This window comes from Vombatus ursinus, unplaced genomic scaffold, assembly GCF_900497805.2.
Source record: "Vombatus ursinus unplaced genomic scaffold, bare-nosed wombat genome assembly UNPS02000577.1, whole genome shotgun sequence".
In the NCBI taxonomy this organism is placed as follows: domain Eukaryota; kingdom Metazoa; phylum Chordata; class Mammalia; order Diprotodontia; family Vombatidae; genus Vombatus; species Vombatus ursinus.
Window position 1 is genome coordinate 13,999,829 of NW_020940355.1, and position 21,494 is coordinate 14,021,322.

A 21,494-nucleotide genomic window follows, 5' to 3' on the forward strand; every position below is an offset into this window, starting at 1 on the left:
AAATCAGATATTTATTACAAACCTAAAGCTTTTTTTAAATAAAAATGCTTTGATTCAATTTGACTATTATGAAAATAAGTTATTTTTACAGAATAACTTTTAGTGATTATAATAAAACTGATACCAACACCAGCAATAACCACTTTTCCCTGTTAACTATAAAGCTGTCCACACATATTTGAACACAATGTGACATAAAATGTGAAACTGAGTTATTTTAAAATTGTGAAGGATCAGTTAGAAGGAGAGGGAAAGGTTCTCAGTAAAGATTTCTAGGACTTATCACAGACTTTAAGGCTGTATTGTTATAATGGGAATGCTGACTAAACATGGAAATTGTATTTGTATCACATAAGAGTATTTAGACTATATTAATCTTTTTATACATTTTTATTCATTGTTTTTGACATTGCCTAGATTCTCCCCCCTCGCCCATATCACTCCTCTTAAACTCTACAGACAGCCACCCCCTCTAACAAAGAATTTTTTTCAAGAAACAGAGAAAACAAAAATTCAGGGAAAAAAATCAACCAACACATGAAAAGATCTTGTGTTTTATGTGCATCAATTAATTTAGATTTGTTCTTGTTGTTTTTGTTGTTGTGCTTCCTATTTTTATTGTGGTTATCTTTATATATATATATTGTCTTCCTGGTTTTGTTTATTCTGTTTTGCATCAGTTCATGGAAATATTTCCAATGCTCCTCTGTATCATCATCCTTTCTTACAATATAGTAACATTCCATTATATTCACACACCCTACCACAATTTGTTTAGCCATTCCCCAATTGATGGGCATTTGTGTTGTTTCCAATTTTTGGCTACCACAAAAAGTTGTACTATAAATATTTTGGTGGCTGAACAACAGTCTTAAGTTTTGAACTCATAAACAATTACAAATATAAGACTCACATTTCACTAGCTCATAGGAGTTAGAATATGGAGGCACCTTAGAGATCATCAGGTCTTACTTTCTCATTTTACAAAGGAGGAAAATGAGTCCCAGACAGGTTAGGTTACTCACCCATTTGATTCAACAAGATTTATCAATATTTATCTATGCAAAAAGTACACATATTTTAAAGGTTTACCAAAAAAAACATTAGGTATTGCAAGTATTATTATCCCCCTTTTATGGAGGAGAAAACAGGCTGAAAGAGTCAGTGTGAGAGCCAGGATTCAAACCCATGTCTTCTGAATCAAAGAATGATACACCACCTACAATTTTTATCCAGGTGTGGTTTATAAGCAGAGCAGCTTATCTGAAATGGGGCTTTGATTACAAGACCTTTAAGATTCCTTCCAGACCTAATACTCTGTGATCCTCTAAGGACTGAATTTGAGTAAGTATAACTTTTTCCAGAATCTTCTGGGCTAGTTATTGTGAAGTTGTTGATGTTGACATATCCTGCATACCGACAAGAAATATTCACCTTTAGTCAAGATGAATTCCTTTACATATTTTAAAAACTTTTATTTGAACTTTCCTTCTATAAAGACACACATGCATGAAATAAAACACAAGAGTAGATAAATTTGCTTCCCGTGAGCTCCCTATGGTCCATGATATATCAAAATTTCTAATACAGTTCAAATATAGTATTATATAGGATAACACATTCAGCTTCACAATAACTAGCTGGGAAAATAATGTAAGAAGTCATGCCCATACCCATTCAACCCCTTTTTATAGAACTACTGTGTTGAGTCTAGAAAAAAAACCTTGAAATCATCTAATCCAAACCATTTTAAGGAGTGAAAACAACAACAACAACAACATTGTCCGCAATTCCCAAAAAGCTTTTTGCTTGTTAGTGGAGCCTTGGGACTGAAATGAGAGAAATACTGACTGACTTAGTTCCACCTTGAAGAACTGGCCTTCTCTACTTTCCTTCACTATTCCAAAGAGGAATTAAAAAACACAAACAAAAAAAACCAGAGCAATCTCCTATTACCAATCAACACTTAGCACACAGAATTAGTTTTCTTTGTACAAAATCGTAAACAGCATAAAGCTTAATACAGACATCCTTCTATTTTACAAAACAGATGTTATCCTGAAGTTAATAATAAAAGTAACAATAATCTCACATTTCTATAAGTGTTTTTTGGCAGTTTACAGAAGTAAATTCCTCATAGCTTGCAAGCAAGGTAGCTATGTATAAATCAAAATTTTTTAAATCAAATTCTATTTTAAATCCAGTGTGTTCAACATTCAACTTTAATGGTTTAATAATTTAACTGTTCACTATTATGAACCATTATAAAAAATAAACATTTTATCAGGTAATTAATCACACCTAATTAGCTTGTCTCATAATTCAAGTTTTCGTATATCAATATTTGTTTAAAGCAGAATATACCTAGAATGCCTTTTTTCAAACTGAAGCTGATTTTGACATACACTGACCATATATAAATCATAAAATCACCTATTGGTATTTTTCTAAGTATTTTTCTATTCCTGTAGCTCCAATTGTCTGACCAATGAATCTATGTGGATGTCCTCCTAGCACTTTAAAGTTAACAAGTCCAAGACAGAATTCATCATCTCCTTGCCCCATCCCAACCTCTGTGTTTCTGTCACAGAAACTCCTCTCCCATTCAACCAAGCTCAAAATCTCAGCAACCAACTTTTCCTTTTCCTTTTTCATTAACTCCAATATCTAATCAATTACTCAAACTTTAATTTAAGTTAAACCAAACCTTAACAAACATTTAATAAATGCTTACCATGTACACGGCATTGTGCTAAGCATTGGAGATAGACACAAAAACAAAAAAAAGAGTCTGCTCTTAAGGAGCTTATTTTCTACTGGGTGCATATAATACATGTAAATAAGTATAATGAACACTAACAACAGATTCTACGTCTCCAACATTTCTTGTATCTGTCCCTTTCTCTCAAATCAGACACCAACCATTCTCATCTAGATCCTCATTATCTCAATACTAAACTGTTGAAATAACATCCTATCCCATCTCTCTTCCTCCAGCTTCTCCTCTAATCCATTCTTCACACAGCTTCCAAAATCACCTTAGTAATGTGTAAAATGCCCATGTCATATCCCTACTCAAAAAACCTTCAGTGGCTCCCTATGACGTTCTTAAAAATCTGGCTCCAACCTACCTTTTGGAATTCATTTTACTCTACTCCCCTCTTCTTTTTCTCTTCAGTCCCAACCAACTATGTTACTAGTTGTTCGATTCAACAAACATTAATTAAAGTCCTACTATTTTCTAGGCAATATAGAAACAATGGCAAGAGGAAGGACTGGAGGGAGGGGAAGAGAGAGAAGGAGAGGGAGAGAGATTGAATGCCCCTGTCTCAAAGTACTCACAGTTTACAACATGTACACAGATAAAGTAATTTGAAGAGGAAGAGCCCAATAAATGGCAGAAAGTTGTCAGAGGCCAGGGTCAGAAGTTCTTTGATCTCATCCTGCCGTCTCCCACTTCCCTACACTAACACAGACCATTTCCCTCATTTTTGAAATGTATTACACCCCTGCCCCCCAACCCTTTCTGTTGAAAACCTGTCTTGTTTCCAGGACCAGCTCAGGTATCAACTCTTCCATGATCCTTCTCTAATCTTCCCATCATTCCCCCATGGAAGTGATCTTTCCTTCCACAAATTTCTTAAGAGAACTCTGTTTTGACTTTTCCTTTCTCTCTATCAGATTTTCCCTTGTATCACACTTATCTGTGTATATGTTTGAACCTACCTCTCTCTCTGACATCAGGTTATAATCTTTGAGGGCAGGAATTTTTATTTTGATCTCTGTGTTGCCAACCTCAACCATAATTCCATGTATACAATAGGCATTCAATGAAAGTTTAAGTGCAATCTATTGAAAACTAAACAAGACTAGTCAGAAAAAAAAATAAGGAAGAATGTGATATTCATTATTGTGACACAGTGCAAGACAAGCCCTGGATTCAGGGTCAGAGGACCTGGATTTCAACCCAGACCTGCTACTTTCACATCTGCTTTGGCCCTCAGTTGCTTGATCGGTAAAATGAGGGGATTGCACTACATAACATGTAACATCCCTTCCAGCTCCAAATTCATGATGTTACAATGTAATCTCCTCTACCCAATGCTGTTTTTTAAATTTTACTACAGATGAGTCAGAAAAGCAGCATGGAGTAATGGCCAGAGGCTTAGTCTTAGAGTCCAGAAGCTGGGAGCTTAATCCGTTCCTCTTACACATTCGAGCAGTATGCTAAGCTTAAACAAGCCATTTGCCTTTTTTTATCTTTTTTGAAAATGTTCATCTTTAATAATGAACTTAAACAGGAATACTTCAACAGGCAAAGAACAGAAAACTATTAATTTTTACTAAGTGCAGTTTAGGTTTTTAGGTATATAACAAAACCGTCCTTTCTGAACTTGCTTCTGGCTCATTTTTGCATATTCTTAAATCTTTCATTGAAGTTTTCTCTTTAAAAACAACAACAGGATCACTACTCAGCAAGCACCTTACAACAACTCTTCCTTCCCAAATAGAAGCCTTCCCTTGAAATAATTAAGTTTAGTCAAGAAAAACAAATATACACATTAGCAAGATCTGGAAACATATGTCTCATTCTGTACCTCTTGTCTATCATCTCTCTTTTAGGAGACTAGAAACATGTTTCTTTCTCATCAGTTTTCTGAAGGTATGATTAGTTATTGTATTTATTGGAATTCTTAATTCTCTCAAAATTGTTCTCCTTTACATTGTTTAGTCATTATATAAGTTGTGCTCTGGGTTTTGCTTGGGCTTGTATCAGGTACATGATACATTCTATATCTTGTACAAGTCTTCCCAGATTTCTCTGAACTTGTTCTTATTGTCATTTCATACCATACAATAATATTCAATTCCATTCACACACCTTAATTTGTTCAGCTATTCTCCAACTGATGAACATCTACTTTGTTCCCAATTCTTTGTTATAAAAGAAAATGCTGCTACAAGTATCTTTGTACATATAACCATACATGAGTAGAAAATTCACATGAAGAGTTCTTTCTTCGAGCTCCCTTTTGGGTAGGTACTTTATGGCATCACTGGGCCAAATGGATTGGAACCTTTCAATGTATAGTTCCAAATTACTTTACAGAATACTTTGACTGCAATATAGCTCCACCATTAACACATTATTGGGCCTATCCTCCCACAGACTCTCCAACAATTTTCATTTTCCTTTTTTTTTTAAAACTTTTTGCCATTCTAATGGCTGTGAGGTAGAACCTTGGAGTTGTTTTGACTTTCATTTATCTTATTAGTAGTACTTCAAAATATGTTTGTGGGGCTATCAATAGTTTGCATTTCGGATTCTGAAAACTGCTTATACAAATATTTTAATCATTTGAAGATGGAGTCTTGTTCTTAAATATTTGTACCAGTCTTTATATAGTCTATCCCAAAAGTCTTAATGCAGCTGTAAGCTATTAATCAATTTTTGGAACACCCTGTATAACTTAGCTATCAGACCACCTTCAGAGAAATTTCTGCAAAGATTCTTCCGCAGTTAATCATTTCCCTTCTGATTCTACATACACTGAGTTTGTTTGTGGAGAAGCTCTTAAATTTTATGTAATAAAAACTGTCCATTTTATTTTTGATGATAATCTCTATCCCTTGTTTAGTCAAAGAACTCTTCCCTTATCCAAAGTTGGGAAAATTGCCTTCAGGACTAAATACAAAATCTTCTTTTTTTGAAATGTAAAGCTCTTTACAACCCAGCCTCCTCCTACATTTCCAGTCTTCTAATACCTTACTCCTATTTTTTCCCATGTCTTCTTCAGTCCAGTGACACTGGCCTCCTTTCTGTTGCTCAAACAACACACTCTATCTCCAGATCCCTAGCATTTTCACTGGCTGTCCCCACATGCTTGAAATTCTCTACCTCCTGGCTTTCTTTAAATCCCAGGTAACTGCCCTCTATTAGAAATCTCTCTTGATCCCCCTTCTGTCTGTTGAGTATCTCCAATTTACCCATTATGTATCCCATTTGTACATGGATATGTTCATGTTATTTTCCCTATTAGATTATGAGCTCCTTGAAAGTAGGGCTTGATTGTTTCCTTTCTTTGAACGCACAGTGCCTGGCTATAGTCTGTACTTGAAAAATATTTGACTGACTAAAAGGCATTTTCAATCCCTTTATACTTGTGTTTATGATAGGATCTTTTTTTATATAGCCCCCATATCCATTTTGGAGCTTTCAAAATACTATGCCTAACTTAATTTCTTCTAGAATACTTTCCAGGTTTCTCAGCAACTCGCTAACTCATCAGAGCCTCAGGCAACTCTCTAAGACTTTAAGTTACAGAGAATTTGATGATCTGCATCAGTTGGAGAGGCAGAGAAAGGGTAGAAATTTCCACACCAGATTTAATCATAGCTCCTGACTCCCCCCAAAAATAACATAAGAGAAAATAGATCTCAGTATGCAAATTTAGTTGCAAATGAAGAAAAAGTCACATACCACCAACTATAAAAACAAAAGAGTTGGCTAAACTTAATTGTTGAAGTGTACCACTTTTATAAAATATTAATACCTTTCAATCGTTTCTTGTGATGATCATAAATTCTATACCAACAGGTCTATAAGGCCTAAAAGAAAACTAGGACAATACCATTTTTAAAACTTAATGCAGGGGTACAGTAGATAGAGCACCAGCCCTGGTAGTCAGGAGGACCTGAGTTCAAATATGACCTCAGATATGTAACACTCACTAGCTGTGTGACTCTGGGCAAGTCACTTAACCACAAGTGCCTCACAAAAAAAAAATTAATGCAATTCATAATCAAAACAGTCCTTTGACCTTTAAACATACCACTGGGACATCTGCTCACTCTGACCCCTGTGCTGAATCATTACATCATTACTGTTGGTAGGAAGGGGTACCTACCACCACCATCTTTACTGCCACTATAGCTTAACTATGGAAATCCTCCTTTAATTTCCCAACAAAAGATCCATGCCCAATTCTACACTTAAGAATAGCTTGTCTATTTCTGAGACTCCTTAATGACACTCTGTAGGCTCTGTATGAACTTAATTCAGATTCTCTTGTATTGGGAACTAAAAATTTTACAGTGACTTTCTTCTGTATTCAAACTGACTTGCTAACATTCTTATTCAACTTCAAAAATGCCTTTTAGTTAGTCTGATGTGAAATAATCTATGCATTTTGCAAAGTGAATCATGGAAGGATGAAGGTGAGTGAGTTCTTGTGGATTCAATAATAGAACTCAAGTATGAATTCTGGGTTTTTTGGTCCAAATCAGCCACCATATTAAATGCTAATGATGGAAAATCATGCTCCAAATTAGCTTTTAGGTTTGTTTGTCTCAAAACACTCTTTTTGGTGTAAACATCTAAGTTATTATTGCTACACCAAAATAGTAAGTGTAGTACCTTCTATTTATTAATATATAAGCAGAATCAACAGCTTACAAACTAGAAATCCTTCATTTACTAAAACACCATTTAATAGTGATCACCATTGTTATTCAGACCTATGAAGAATATGTTCACTGTCAATTTGACCCTGCATTCCTAGTTTTTTTTTTAAATTTCCTATAGCTATTAAGTTTCATCTTACTAGTCTGAAAACCACTATTCCATTCTACTATAATCTTTTTAGATCCATTTCTATTATCTAATATATCAGCTGTCTAGAGCATCAAATCATCACAGAAATTTGTCAGGATGTCATCTATGTCATAAAACTGAACAGAAGAACATTAAGAACAGAGTCTTTTGGCACACCACTCAAGAGGTACCTCCAGATCAACATTTATCTATTTATCACCACTCACTGGAGTCCACTCTTTCAACTAGTTGGGACCTCACGTAACTGTACTAACATCTGGTCCACATCTCTCCATCTTGTCCATAAAAATATCATGAGAGATTTTATCAATGTGTCACAAAACATTCATAATGTTTCCCTTCTTGTTTCTAGGAACTTGAGGAAACTAAGAAAATCATTATATATCTATGTACATATTGTATATTCCCACTAGAAATATAAGGTCCAGGAGGGGAAAGACTGTTTTCATTTTCTCTTTGTATCCCTGGCCACAGTATCCTATAGAAATTAGGCAGTCAGTAGGTTTTTTTTGTTAATGTAATTAACATAAAATGTTACTTTTTTTCAATAACATTTCTGACACCTTTATTACGTATTTACCAGAAAGGAATGCAGTTATTGAATCAGATCCTATTCGTGAATAGGAACTTTAGCTTTTGGCAGGTCATTAACCTACTGAAGACCATCAATATTATTCAGTTCATTAATTTACTGTAAATTGCTCTCCTGTGCCTCAAACAGTGAATACAATGAACTATTCAAGTTAAGGAATAGGGTAGCTTCTCATTGGTAGGATGATGGACAATTTTTTCATGTTCTTTAGCTTTGAAACTATCAATAACCTCTCCACAACACAAAATATTTTTTCCCCTTTTTAAACTCTGAATTATAAAGTATGTTTGATAAAAAAAAAAAAAAAACCTATGACCTGTACTCTTCAGGTTAATAGTCTTAAATAACTAGCACCTGGGTATCGTAAAGCTTCTTAAGTAAAATATTTTACCAAAATTTCTACCAATTTCAAAACCTTTTTGAAATACAGCAAATGTAAAACATAATTGACAATATTATCTGAGTCCCTTTGAAAATGAATTCCATAAGACTGTTAAATCTCATACTCAGATACTTAGTCTTTAAAAGAAAAAAAAACTCTCAGGCAGGAATTGGTGTATCAATTTGTCTTGGGCTAATGAAACAGTTCTAATATCCTTTTACTTCGTATGTACATTAGGGGTAAAGGAAAGGTGGAGTGCCACCCCTTTTTATTAAATAATTTGCAGAAAGGGAGAAGAGTATCATAAGCTTTTGTCAATAAAGTGAGGCGTCTGTACTTCACAAGATGATACCCAACTCTAAATCTATGATCCTATGCTCTTAAGAATAATGGTACATAGTTTCTTTTTCCAAAAGGGCTTTTCAGTGAACCTGTTCTATTTTTAAGTCATTTCATACTTTTTACAAGTAATCAAGAAATCTATAGTGGTAAAATTCTCTAAGATCATTTTTTGGAATCTGCTTAGAATTGTTTCCTTGTTTGCTTCAGCAGATCATTGTCTAATTCAGTGAAGCACTTACCTAATTTCCAAAAGGAAAAAAAAAACACAAGAGTAAAAAATACATTAAAAACAAAAAAAAATGATTTAAAAGGCAGAAGGAGTTTGCTTTACTGATATTAAAATTATACTTCTCATAGAGAAAAAAATGCACTCATTTCCATTCTTTATGTGAATTATATACCATCCACTACTGGCTGACCTTCTATTTCCTGATGGAAAACAGGTCAAATTTCCTGCTTTCCAGTTCCGCAAGTAATAGATCCAATAAATGTCAAATTTAACTCTTAAAAACCAGTACTAGCTGTCCTTTACCTCTAAATTAGATATTTTGACTTGTAAACTAATAATGGAGACAAATATTAGGGCAAATAAATTATTTCTTCAGCATTTCCTAAGAAACAAGAGAACTGACAGAACTGAATTTAAAAAAAAATACTTGAACAAAAGCCCTTTTTGTCAGTGAGATAGATCACTCAAAGGCAAACCCAGATTTTTTTGACTGCTGAGGGATGCTTACATTTAGACCTTTAATATGTCTACCTATGACAGCATAGTCATTTTGCCACTCAAAACCATTTGATGCTTAGTGTTACATTCCACAAATCTCGACAATTCTCATTCCTCAAGATATCTCATTGCAAGATTTATGGCAAGTTTCATTCTCCAAACATAGTATTCTTTTGTAGAAGGAAAAAACATATAGGCTCTTACCTCTCAGATTTCTGGGATGAATCTGTTTCGTCCGAGGCATCTTCTCTTAGTCACAAGCAACTTTTTCTTCTTAGAAATGGTGGTATATCCAGGTCAAGGAAGGGTAGCTCCATAAACCCACAAAATGTGTCAGCTAATCCATGTACTGTGGAAATGAAAACAAAACTACTCTGATAAATTGGTACAAAGACTGAGACTTCAGTGTCAGGACAGGAGTTGACATTCAAGAACAGGCATCAAAGAAGGTGAGCTCTCTCTTTTCGGCTCACTAATCTGCCATTCAAGCCTGGCCTGTAGTAGGGACGGTGGCAGTAAGACCAGACATGTTCATCTCAAGATTTGAAGTTTACAAAGGACTTTGTATTCATTATTTAATTTCTTCCTTAGGAGGCAGTCTGGTAGGGCACATGAAGGCATTAGCCAGGATCCCTGATTTCAGTGGTCTAAGTCATTCCCTGTAAGGAAGCCCCCTCTACCAACAAAGTACAGATTGGCATCTACTCTGCAATCTATACCTTAGAGAGTTGTCTAGCATACTGAGGTGTTAAGTGACTTTTCCAGGGGTCACACAGACAATGGTAGGGCTTGAAGCTAGGTCTTCCTGACTTGAAGGTTAGAATTAAGTTCAGAGAGGCTGATTGACTTGCCCATGGTTATATAGCTAGTAACATGTCAGAAATGGGATTAGGTCTGAAATTCCTAACAGGAAATCTGGAAAATAGCCCCACCTCAGTTTTCAAATGACTCTACTAATCATAAAAACATTATTACACTTTAATAAAGGCCTCCAATGCTTCATTTTGGCATGAAGGCAACTAGAAAAGGTCCTCTAAGATTCTACCAGTAAGAGTACAAGCTCTAGTAGGCCTTATCTTGACAGAATGCATTAAAACTTTGGGTTTCTAGATCACGGAAGAATCAAGTTAGCTAAGTTAATAGATGTTCATCAATAGATGATTATTACAACTACTGAAACTCACCACTATAGTACACTAGAGAATTCAACAATTGCAATCTGCATCAGTGAGAGGTACATCCACACTAATAAAATCCTGGATCCTTAAGTATACATTATTAGAAATATAAACTATTGAACAGGACAATAAAATGTATTGACTATATACAGTAATCTTCAACTCCAAGAATAATTTAAAGATCTGTGATTTCATATACTCTTTCCATCTATACCTTAACTGGGGATTTCATGAATATATATGTATGTGTGTATATGTATGTGTGTACACTTTAAATATATTTCTATATAATGCATATATGTGTATATATAAAATAATCACCTGATGGCCAACTATTAAGTGATGAGAATTTTCTTTTTTTAAGATACTCCTCAGAAAAGACACAGTCAGTCCATCACTGGCCTGTAATAAGACTTTCCAGGGATGGGAACTACCAGGAACTCCATAGGATATCCATGGAAAACCCAGGGTCACCTTCATACCACAATGAAGCATTAGAATACCAAAAAAATTGTCAATTCTCCCATCCCAGATTAACTACAAAAATCTATCACTTCTCCCAATCACTCAAATAGAGCTTGTAATAAACACCACAGTTAAAAAGCAAATTTTTCTTTTTTCATTAAGCTCCTTTGAAAGAGTCGGTAAACAAACACCAAGTACTATTATTTTCTGTTTCTAACAGGACAGCATGATCACTATGCAAAGGCCCCAAAGCCAGAAAGAGGGGAATTAAAATGTTTTTAATTCTTAGTGAGCTAGTCACTAGGAATTCATTATTTGAAACAGTCAAGTACCATGTAGCTAAGAAATAATTCTAAGAGTGAAAGTCAGTTGGCATTTGTGGGGAAAGAGACATGTCTTGGAACACTGACACTGTAATACAAGCTTTTAGAAATTCGTGGATTGATGCTTGGAAGTCGATGAAAGAAGTAGGTAAAAGCTACCTATTGTTATTAAATGTCTTTTCCCTTCCCCGAGCTAGGTCAGTAATGGCCATACTAAAATATTTATAAATCTCTCTGATAAAGAATATTGGAAGAATGTAGGGCATAATACTGGATGATGATAAATAAAGTGCATGGCATAATGTATGCTAAGTGATTTGCCAGATATCGGATATGGTCAGGCTCTCTATACTGTAGCAGCTTATAAGCCACAACTCGGGGAATCTTGTTTGCTCATTTATCCAATACAGAATTAAGTATAATTAGTGACAAATAAGCATTAGATCCTTGAACTACATTTCTTTTTATAGGGAGTCGAAAATAGTCACAATACCTGAGACTTCTAAAGTGTGAACTTCAATTTTAATGCAATACAATTACATAATTCAAAATGATGTGGACTACAAAATTTTAAACATGTAAATTTTCAGTCTGTTAATATCTCTTCCCTCTACCCCTACAGTGCCTACCCACCCTTCCTAGCTTACCATTCCATGTTAAAATCTTTATGGGAAAAGATGGGCATTTTTAAGACTGCAGCCTTACACTAGCTTAGTACGATCATTCCTTTATGGAAAAAAAATTACTACATACAGCAAAAACATGACATGATCAAAAGCGTAAAGACAGTTGCAAAGGGAAAAACATGAATGAATGTGGAGGGCGGAGCCTGGGAAAACCCCTCTGCAACGCTGCACTGAACAAAGCGCTTCACATGCCAGGACGAGGGGGGATGGAACTGCAAACCCAGGACAGACCCGAGAGTGGATGCGGAGGAGGAAGAGGAGGAAAAAGAGAAAGCGATGGAGCCAGAAGGAGAAAGAAAAGAAGAAGAGCAGCGGCAGAAGCCGAGCCTCCCCACCGCTAGCACACACACCCCCCCTTCATTCTCCCTTCCACAGCCAATAACTCATTAGCAAGCACCACCGAAATGCAAGCCCCGAACCAACACAACTACAAGCCTATCTTTCCAATCACAACTACTGCATGCACTTATCTACAATCCAGAAGGGGAAGACGAGAGTAAACAGGGACTTTAAAGAAGGAGGGGGGGAAAGGAGAAGAAAGGGGGAAAAAGAGAAACCCACAAAGCCTTGGGGTGGGAAAGCTGAGGCCTGGTCTTCCTCACGCCCCCCTTTTCTTTCCTCCTCGAACCCAGCCACCCGCCCCCCCCGAAAAAAAAATGCGTCTGCGGCGGTAACAGGGTTTGCGGGGAGGTGAGATTTCCTTTTTTACCTGGTCGGGCTACGAGACCGGAGCTCTGGCGGCTGCAGCAGGGCTGAGGCGCGCACTAGTAGGAAGTGTCTCCCCCCACCCCGCCATCCCCTCCCCTCCCCTCCCCGCTCGCTACTCTCGGCTCCTCTCCCGGCAGGTCGCAGGGGACCCGCACTCCCTCCTCCCTCCCCGCACCCCCAGCCCGGGGATCGCGTTATCCGCGGGTCCTCCTTCGCCTCGCCCCTCGCTCCGCCTCCTCCCCGGGCTGGCTGCGGCGTTTCTGCCGCCGCGGAGCCCACTTCAAACCTGCAGCTGCGGAGCCGCCGCCGCCGCCGCCGAACCCGGCCCCGACCCCGGCGCTAGTACTGCTGATGGCGGCCGCCGCCGCCGCTGGAGAAGGCAGCAGCAGCAGGAGCCGCAGCCGCAGCAGCTCGGAAGCACCGCGACCCCTGCGCGGCGGCGGCGCCTGGGATCCCTCCTTCACTTGACAACCTCAAACACAAACATGACCTCCCCCTCCCCCTGCCCCTCCCCCTTCCTCTCCCCTTTTCTCTCCCCCTCCTCCAGCCCCGCCGTCGCCGCCCCACCAGTACCCACTCTCCACGCCGGCGGCTGACACTAAAACAACCCGCACTGAAATATCTAACGCGGGGAGCTGGCCCCGGGGGGCGGAGGGGAGGGGAGTGGAGGACAGGACCATGGAGGGGGCCTGCGCCTAACATTTTTCTCTCTTTCCTCAACACTAAACAGGATCGTAGCGGGCACCTGGTCGGGGGGAAGGGGGTGGGGGGTGGGAGAAGATATCGAGAGAGACGATGGACCTAAGCGCCGGGGGAGGGGAGAGGGTGCTGTCCACTCTGGAGGAACTGGCTGCACAGGAAGTGATACAGGGACAACGGACGGACAGACGGACACGGCTCGGAGTGAAGGGGAAAACAGCCCAGAGAGTACGACCTGCTTTCCCCCTAGGGAAGCCTTGACGCGGCTGGGGGTAACCCCCCCTCCCGGGAGGTGGGGCGGGCGGCCCGGAGGGGGGTGTGAGGAGAATGGGGGCGGGGCGGGCGAGCTCTCAGAGGGAAGAAGAGGTTACCTCCTCTCTCCACTAAGGCCAGGAGGGAGGACACGCTCAATGTCCTCTGGGGCTGTAGGAAGAGAGCCGGCTCCGGGCGGGGGCGGGGGAAGGTCCGGAGGCTTTCCCGCGGCGGGGCGGGGCGCCGAGGCAGGGGTTCCCCCAGGGGCAAGAGGGGATGCGATGATTGGCTAACACTTGAGCGGGGGCGGGGCCAGGCAGGGGGGAGGGAAGTGGAGTCTCCCTCCTGGAGGGTCGGGGCTGGGAGCCCCTGGGGGGAGAGGACCTTTCTGTGGAGGTTCTATACACTGAAAGCTTAGTACAAGAAAGAGAGAGGAGGCTGAAGTCGGGCATCCAAGCCCCATCCCAGTCAAGGGGCTAGGGGCACTCTGAGGACTGGGTCTCTCTCATTCCCCCCCACCCCCGCCAGCGGGAATCAGGAAGCGGCGCCTCCCCCTCCCCCGAGCGGAGAGGGAGAGGGGGAGGGCGGAAGGAGGCGGTGGCTCCCCTCGCAGGCTACGAAACGCGTAGTTCAGCTGGGGGAGGGAGGAGGGGAGAGGCGAGGGACGCCGCGGAAGCGGGAGTTGGGGGAAGTGAAAAAGGGAAAGGCAGGTCGCCGGGTGACCCTGGCTATCCCATGGGACCAGGGGGAGGGGCAGGGAGTGGAGCAGAGTGAAGTCACGCGGCGACGGCTGCTACAGGGGAAGGGCCGAGAGGGTCGCGCGGGTTTGAGGGCGGTTGGTTCAGGGGAAAGGGGCGGGGACAGTATGGGCTGCCAGGTCTTTTTACTTTCTATTGCAGGATGTAGGCCGGGCCGCTGACGTCATGGGATCTCCCGGCCCCGCCCCCTTCCCGGGTTGAATGAGGGAGGGGTAGAGAGGGGGGGATGGTGTAGGGCAGGAGCTTAAGGGTGGGCAGAGGGGCGGGGGGTGGGGAAGGGGGGAATAGGGGGTACCCCAAGGGGGTTTCCTCGGCAACGTGGAGAGGGAAGGGAAAAGTCATTGTGAAACTTGAAACTCATTAACTTTGAAAAACAACTTTAAAAAAAAAACCTGGAGAGGAGGGTGGAAGGGACGAAGGGGAATTAATATTAACCATGAAACCACAGTTTTGGTGGTGGCGGATGTTCTTATTAAAAGGGAGGAAAGCCAAGGTTATTCCAGAGGCCCGCTCCAAGCGCTGGCTGGTAGTTCCCAGGGCTGAAGCTTCAAGGGGGATTAACCCCTACCTGCCTGCTTCTCTGTCACAACTACCCCCTAGGGGCCAAAGCAAGACTGGGCAATAAATCCAGCCTTGGGGAGGAAGGAAAGAAGGCGGAAGAGAATAACTTACGTCAGGGTTTGACTTAAGGGTTGAGAAAACTAGAAAAAAAAATAAAGAAAAAAACAGGTAGTGCAAGATTGTAGACGGGAGAACACTGAGCTGTATATAAAGCTGAAGTGGACAATCGAGGGAAGTCTTAAGGATCATTTTCAAAGATTAAAAGTATGTTTCACAATTATACCAGGAGGCAGGGATGGTAGCGATGAATGGATGAAAGGTTTGGGATCTAGAGATACTGCCACCACAAACTTAACAAGAGAGAAAGGAGCAGCCTGAGGTACCAAAGAGCTGGATGAGTATTCTTTACTCTTAAAAAGCAAATCCAAGATTAACCAAATGAAAAGGGTTAGGACATCCACTACTTAATTCTAAAGCATACCATCTGTGGACACTTGCTTGGATTATTTTGTTCCCTGCAGCCTTCACAATGCATACTTTTTTTTCCCTCCTCAAGGTGGACTCCCTAACCTAAAACCACTCCAGAGACCAAAAAGAAGCTCAAAGCAAAAGAAACAAAAAGATTACATAAACAAGAAAAGTAAGCGTGTAGACATAAATAGCAATGCATAAGGGGAGGGAAAAACCCACCTATTTTAAAACAAGAATTTAGAAGTAGGTAAAAACCAACGCTCATTTCAATAATTATATAAATTTTCAATGACAAACTACTAAGGCGTTTGTTTCCTTGTAATAGTATTTGTCTCTGGAAGCTACATATATCACTATCTTATTCACACATATGTGTGAATTCATCTTTTAATGAAACAAAATGGAGTTGAGGATACAGTAACAAAGGCACATACCTACCAAAATTAATAATCTGAAAGTTCCAAAAAGCATATTTTTTAATTATGAAAACAATTTACAATAAACCAATTCAGAAAATATAAAAATCTCATGTTAACATCGATTCTGCTTTGTGTCATCACATTTAAAACACATGAACTTAAAATGATAATCATCAGAGACACTAGATATATATATACATATATATCTAGTATATATGATAGTAAAACGATAATCATCAGACACTAGATTATATATATATACATTCAATAGGACTACTCAGTAGGTTATTTCGAATTCCTATGAAAATTGTAACACATTCAGTGATACAAACTTGCAGTTTTGAATTGCATGAAAAATTAACATTTAAGTCTGTCATACAAACTGCTTATAACAACTACAATTTTCTTAGAGCAGCACGCAGTTTTTGGGGTAATGCACAATTTACTGTTCTACTAATTATTAGCTCATAGAGTTAATATATATATATCTATATAGATATATATACATACATATATGATTTGAGTTTACTTTCTCAGGTTACTTACATGTGAAAAAAAAAGTCAATTTCATGTTTAATTTTTCCAGTAATCTGACAGCAAGAAAAGCCAACTAAATAGGCATTAATTTTTTTTTTTTTTTGGCCACAAAACAAGTCAAACATTTTTCTCAAACTTTACACCATACAGACCAAACATGGAAATTTTCTTAATTTTTCATTAAGCTACTGGAAGGGAAGGTGCGGTCGGCCTTCTTAACGACAACATTTCACCATCAGAAACAGATACAATGTTAGGGGGGCGGGGAAGGGGGAGAATGTTCATACAGTTCACACCTCTCCCTTCCTCGCCGTCCTCACCCCCACCCTCCCCCACCATAAGGAACGAATTAGCTTATTCAACACCATTCCTAAAGGCAAAGTAATCAACCCCCCAGGGGAGGGGGGGGACGAAAGGCGGCGAAGGGGGAGGCCTGAGGTTATAAATTAAATTGTTATTGTCTATGTAATTTACTTTCCGTAAGAAAAGTGAAACAGAATAGTCCAATCTGCAACCACCAGTCCCAGGCATGACCCTATCTTTCTCTTTAAACTGCATCCTCTTAAACCCTCCACCCTACTCTCCACCCTAACTACCCGAGCTCAGAGTTTAATGTAAAAAAGGATCCTCGAATTTCCCCTGCAGCGGCCCCTCCAGCTCAGAAGCTCTCAGCCCACAGTGCGGTGCTAGGGCTTGAAGGGCTGCTGACTCGGAGATCCCGGAGGTTCCTGCTCGCTGCCGCTGGCGGGTCACACACGCCGTGTCCCCTCCTCCTTCCCCCGACTCTGGGTTTTCCCGTTCATCAGCTTAATCCTCTCCTCCTCTCCGCAACTCACTGACTAAACCTTCAATACACATACTGACTCTTTCATATATTACAGCTTTTTCAAAGCAAAACGTCAGAAAAAGAGTAAAGAAAAAACTTACCCAAAGTGCAATTCAAAAGTCATAGCTAAAGCTTCCTGGCTTTAACTTTTAATTTTAAAAACAACAAATGCAGAAACCAAAAGCCTAGTAAGTTGAAAGTGGGCGTGAGAGGAAATGCAAAGGGGAGGTGCTTTCCCTCCGTTGCCTCAGCTCCCCCCTTTTCTGGCCCATGCCTGGGACTTTGATGCTATCTATCGCACCGCCTACGTTGTATAACTTCAGCTCTGTGTCTGTGAATGCTGTACATATATTTATTAATTTATGTGCTTTCATACTGAGAGAAGCAGGTGGGTAATGGTAAAGGAATGCAGAAGCAGCAGAGAAAGAAACATTAGCATTAACTTGCCTTTGTTGTCTAAGTATAGATAAATAAATTTAAATCTCCCTTTTTATAGTATAGGATGATTAGATCAAGAGTTTTTTTTAAATTTAGGCACAGGAAAGGCATACTAAATCATAAATATGTTCACTCTCCATCCCCAAATCTGAACATCCTAACATATATTCTGTAAAGTTTTGTTTGGTTTTTAACATCTCACTTTGGAAGCTATCTATTATTTCTTCTTAGAGACAATTTTGCAGTCTGAAAGATGCAATTTTAAGAATGTTTCTCTGAATACAATAAAACCTCATTGTAAAATGCTTTGAGTATTTACTATCGATTCAGTTACATTGAAGGTCAAATCATCTAGGCCTTGGCTCCTCATCTGTAAAATGAGGGGATTGGCCTGAATAGCCATAAGATTCCCTCCCACTCCAAATCTCCTATCCTCTGATTCTGTCTCCTGAGGAAGCCTATAACTGGAGATGGTCTCTTCCACCTGTGGCACCAATCTTACATGGAGTTTCTATTCTAATTTTTTTATTAGATTTATCCTTGCTAAATCTCAGAGTCAGCAAAACCTGGATGTATTTTTAGACAGATTGTTTTCAGTAAGTACTGTCAAAAGCAATGATAACAAATTTTTCTTATAGTATCTCAAGGCCTGCAGTTAACATTGAGCATCCCCACATGTGCCAGACACCATGCTAAGCACTATAGGGAATATAAAGACAGTATAACACAGTCCCTGATATTAGGGAGTTTACAATTTAATGAGGGAAATATGATGAAAATGTATAGAAAAAGACATTAAAATATACAGATGAACATATCAAATTATACACTACATAGTTTGAGTGTTGCAAGGTTTCTTCTCTGGTTGTAGTCACCTAAGTGCTTTGGGAAAACTTCAAGGGGACAGTTTTTTCAAACAGGAAAAGTATTTGATTTAGCAGAGAAGTAGACAAAGCATTCCAGGCAAGAGAAATGGCATGTGCTAAGTAAGGTTGAAAAGTGGGAGCAAGTGAATTATTTTGTGTAGGTTTTCCTGGCAAGAGCAGGAAATCCAAGCCAGTGTGTAATGGATTATAAAACAAGTAAGGTATGGGGAAGGCACAGGCTGAAAGACTTTCATTTCAACCACCTACCTCCTCAATAGGTTAAAAAAAAAAAAAGACTTGATCAGGAGGAACCACTGAAAGTTATTATGGGCTTCTTCTGTTTAGGGGAATGATATGGTCAAACTGATGCATAAAGAAAATCCTTCACTCCATTGTATATCTTCTTTGCTTCCCTTGTACCTACCAGAGTAAGCTGGATTTGGAGTTAAGAGGACCTGGGTTCAAGATATTTCACCTCTTTGGACCTCTGTTTCCCCATCTGTAAAATGAAGGGAGTTCAGACTAAGGTGCTTTCTGACTCTAACTCTTATGAGCCTGTGATTTCTGTATCATGTACATAGAAATGTTTAACATGTACTATTGGGTAATTAAGCCACATGATAACCCACAGGGTAGCCCAATTATTCCTCACTAGAAGTACCCAGAAGTAACATTCTGAAAAAAAAAAAAAAACATTAGAGAAAAATTTAAAACAACCCACCTACAATAATAATTCAAGAAATAACAGTATGGAAATAATCAAGAGCAGCAATCCAAGACACTAATGGTATTTTTAAAATATAAGATGGCACCCTGATCTAAACACCTTGGAAAAGGGCATGGCAGGTATTTGCAAAAGATTTTAACTTGCTTTTCACATATACTGATGGAGGTCTGAGATAATTCCAAATTTCATAGCTCTAAATGAGTCTGAATTGGCTTGTCTAATCCTGAATTTTCTTCTTTGCCTGGGCACCCTTAATTTTATAATTACATAATTAAATCTTAGAACTGAGAGGAACTTTATTCTAGTTCATCTATTTGTTTTCAGCCAGAATTCCATCCAAGACTCTCCAGACAGATGCCTGTATACTTTTTTAATTTGAAATGTCCAGAAAGAGATCTTTACATATAGAGTAATCCTGGCTCACAACTAGTAAAGCACTGGATTTGTCACCAAAAGTCCAAGGTTCAAGTCTTGATTCTGCTACTTACTACTTGTATAATTGGACCAGTTTCCTTATCCATATATATAGTCACTAGACATTTAATGATTACTAAGCACCCAACTGAGTTACAAAAAGGGACAAAAGACAGTCCCTGCCCTCAAGGAGCTTACAATCTAATATGGGAGAAAAGTAATTAACAAATATGTATTGAACAAGCTGTATACAGAACAAATAGGAAATAAATAAGAGAGGGAAGGCACTAGAATTGAGAGGTTGGGAAAGCCTTGTAAAATAAAGGATTTTAGTTAAGTTTTAGGGAAAGCCAGTAGGTAGAAATGAGGGAAAGAATTTCAGACATGGGGAACAGCCAAAGAAAATACTCAGATCCAAGAGATGGAGGGTCTTGTTTGTGAAACAGCCAGGATACCAGTGTCACTGGTGATGGATTTAGATGATCCCCAAGGTCCAGTCCAGCTCTAAATCATATGATGACATCTTACTGGTTCAATTTGTATAAACAATTTTTGCTTAAAGGGCTGTAGGATTTGATGTTTTCAATCTCAGTAATACCTGACTGTGAATGGAATAAGCAACTAAAATCTACCTCTAAATGGTGCCAAACTATTCCTTGATCCTGCTTTATTCAGAGGTCTACCTATAGTGGTAACCAGTAATTCTTATACCTGGGGCTCGAAACTCGACAGTGGCTCCAGGATCAAAGCTAAACTTTTTGTTTGACATTTAAGGCTCTTCATAACGTGGATCCTCCCTACCCCTCTAGTCTTCTTACACTCTTATTCCCATCCAAGTGCTCTGCCATTCAGTTACTCTGGTTTACTTGCAATTCCTCAAACATAACACCTCAGCTTTACAAATTTGCACAGGCTTTCCTCTATTCCTGCAGTGTTCTGCCTCTTCACATCTCCCTCCTGGTTTTCATGGTTTCCTTCAAAACTCAGCTCAAGTCTCACCTTCTTTAAGAGGCTTTTCTAGGTCCTTCCCTCTCAGAGTGTCTTCCATCTACCATTTCCTTTTCCAGCTCATTTTACAGATGAGATACTGAGGCAAACAGGGTAAATGACTTGTCCAGGGTCACATAGCTACTAAGTGTCTGAAGCCAGATTTGAACTCAGAAAGATAAGTCTTCCTTACTTCAGGCCTGGTACTCTATCCACTGCCTTACTTAGCTGCCCTAATAAATACCCCTTTCTAAAAACTACTATAAGGCTGTGTAAAGAAAAAAAACAAATAAAGAAATGAGTAAAATAAAAAGTAAAAAGTAAAAGAAAAAAATGAGTAAAGAAAAACTGATATCTACAAAATTATTCAATTTGCCAATGATAGACAGTTAATAAGTAGTTGAGCTAGATTTGAATCTAAGTCTATTGACTAAAAATCCAGTACTCTTTCTACTGTTCCACATTGCTTCTCAGGACACCTGGGTGTGGTATCCAGAACTGGCAGGGACTGAAGGAGTGAT

The 21,494-nt window shown here is 39.3% G+C and overlaps 1 protein-coding gene across 6 annotated transcripts in view; it reads right to left on the reverse strand.

Annotated features, from left to right (window-relative positions):
- HIVEP1 (human immunodeficiency virus type I enhancer binding protein 1) overlaps positions 1-17,725 on the reverse strand; it is a 177,727-nt gene extending 160,002 nt beyond the window's left edge. For 2 of the 6 annotated variants that reach the window (XM_027877587.1, XM_027877171.1), the window contains exons 1-2: positions 17,643-17,725; positions 9,863-10,007 (exon numbers count right to left, since the gene is read on the reverse strand). Coding sequence is in view for 5 of the 6 variants with exons in the window: in XM_027877171.1 (XP_027732972.1) it covers positions 9,863-9,902 (40 nt within the window). In the remaining variant the exon portion in view is untranslated. Of the gene's footprint in view, positions 1-9,862; positions 10,008-13,019; positions 13,100-13,304; positions 13,326-13,819; positions 13,942-14,088; positions 14,156-17,642 lie in introns of those variants that run through there. The other 4 variants (XM_027877330.1, XM_027877394.1, XM_027877466.1 and 1 more) reach the window with 4 other exon arrangements.
- Positions 17,726-21,494: the final 3,769 nt, after the last annotated feature.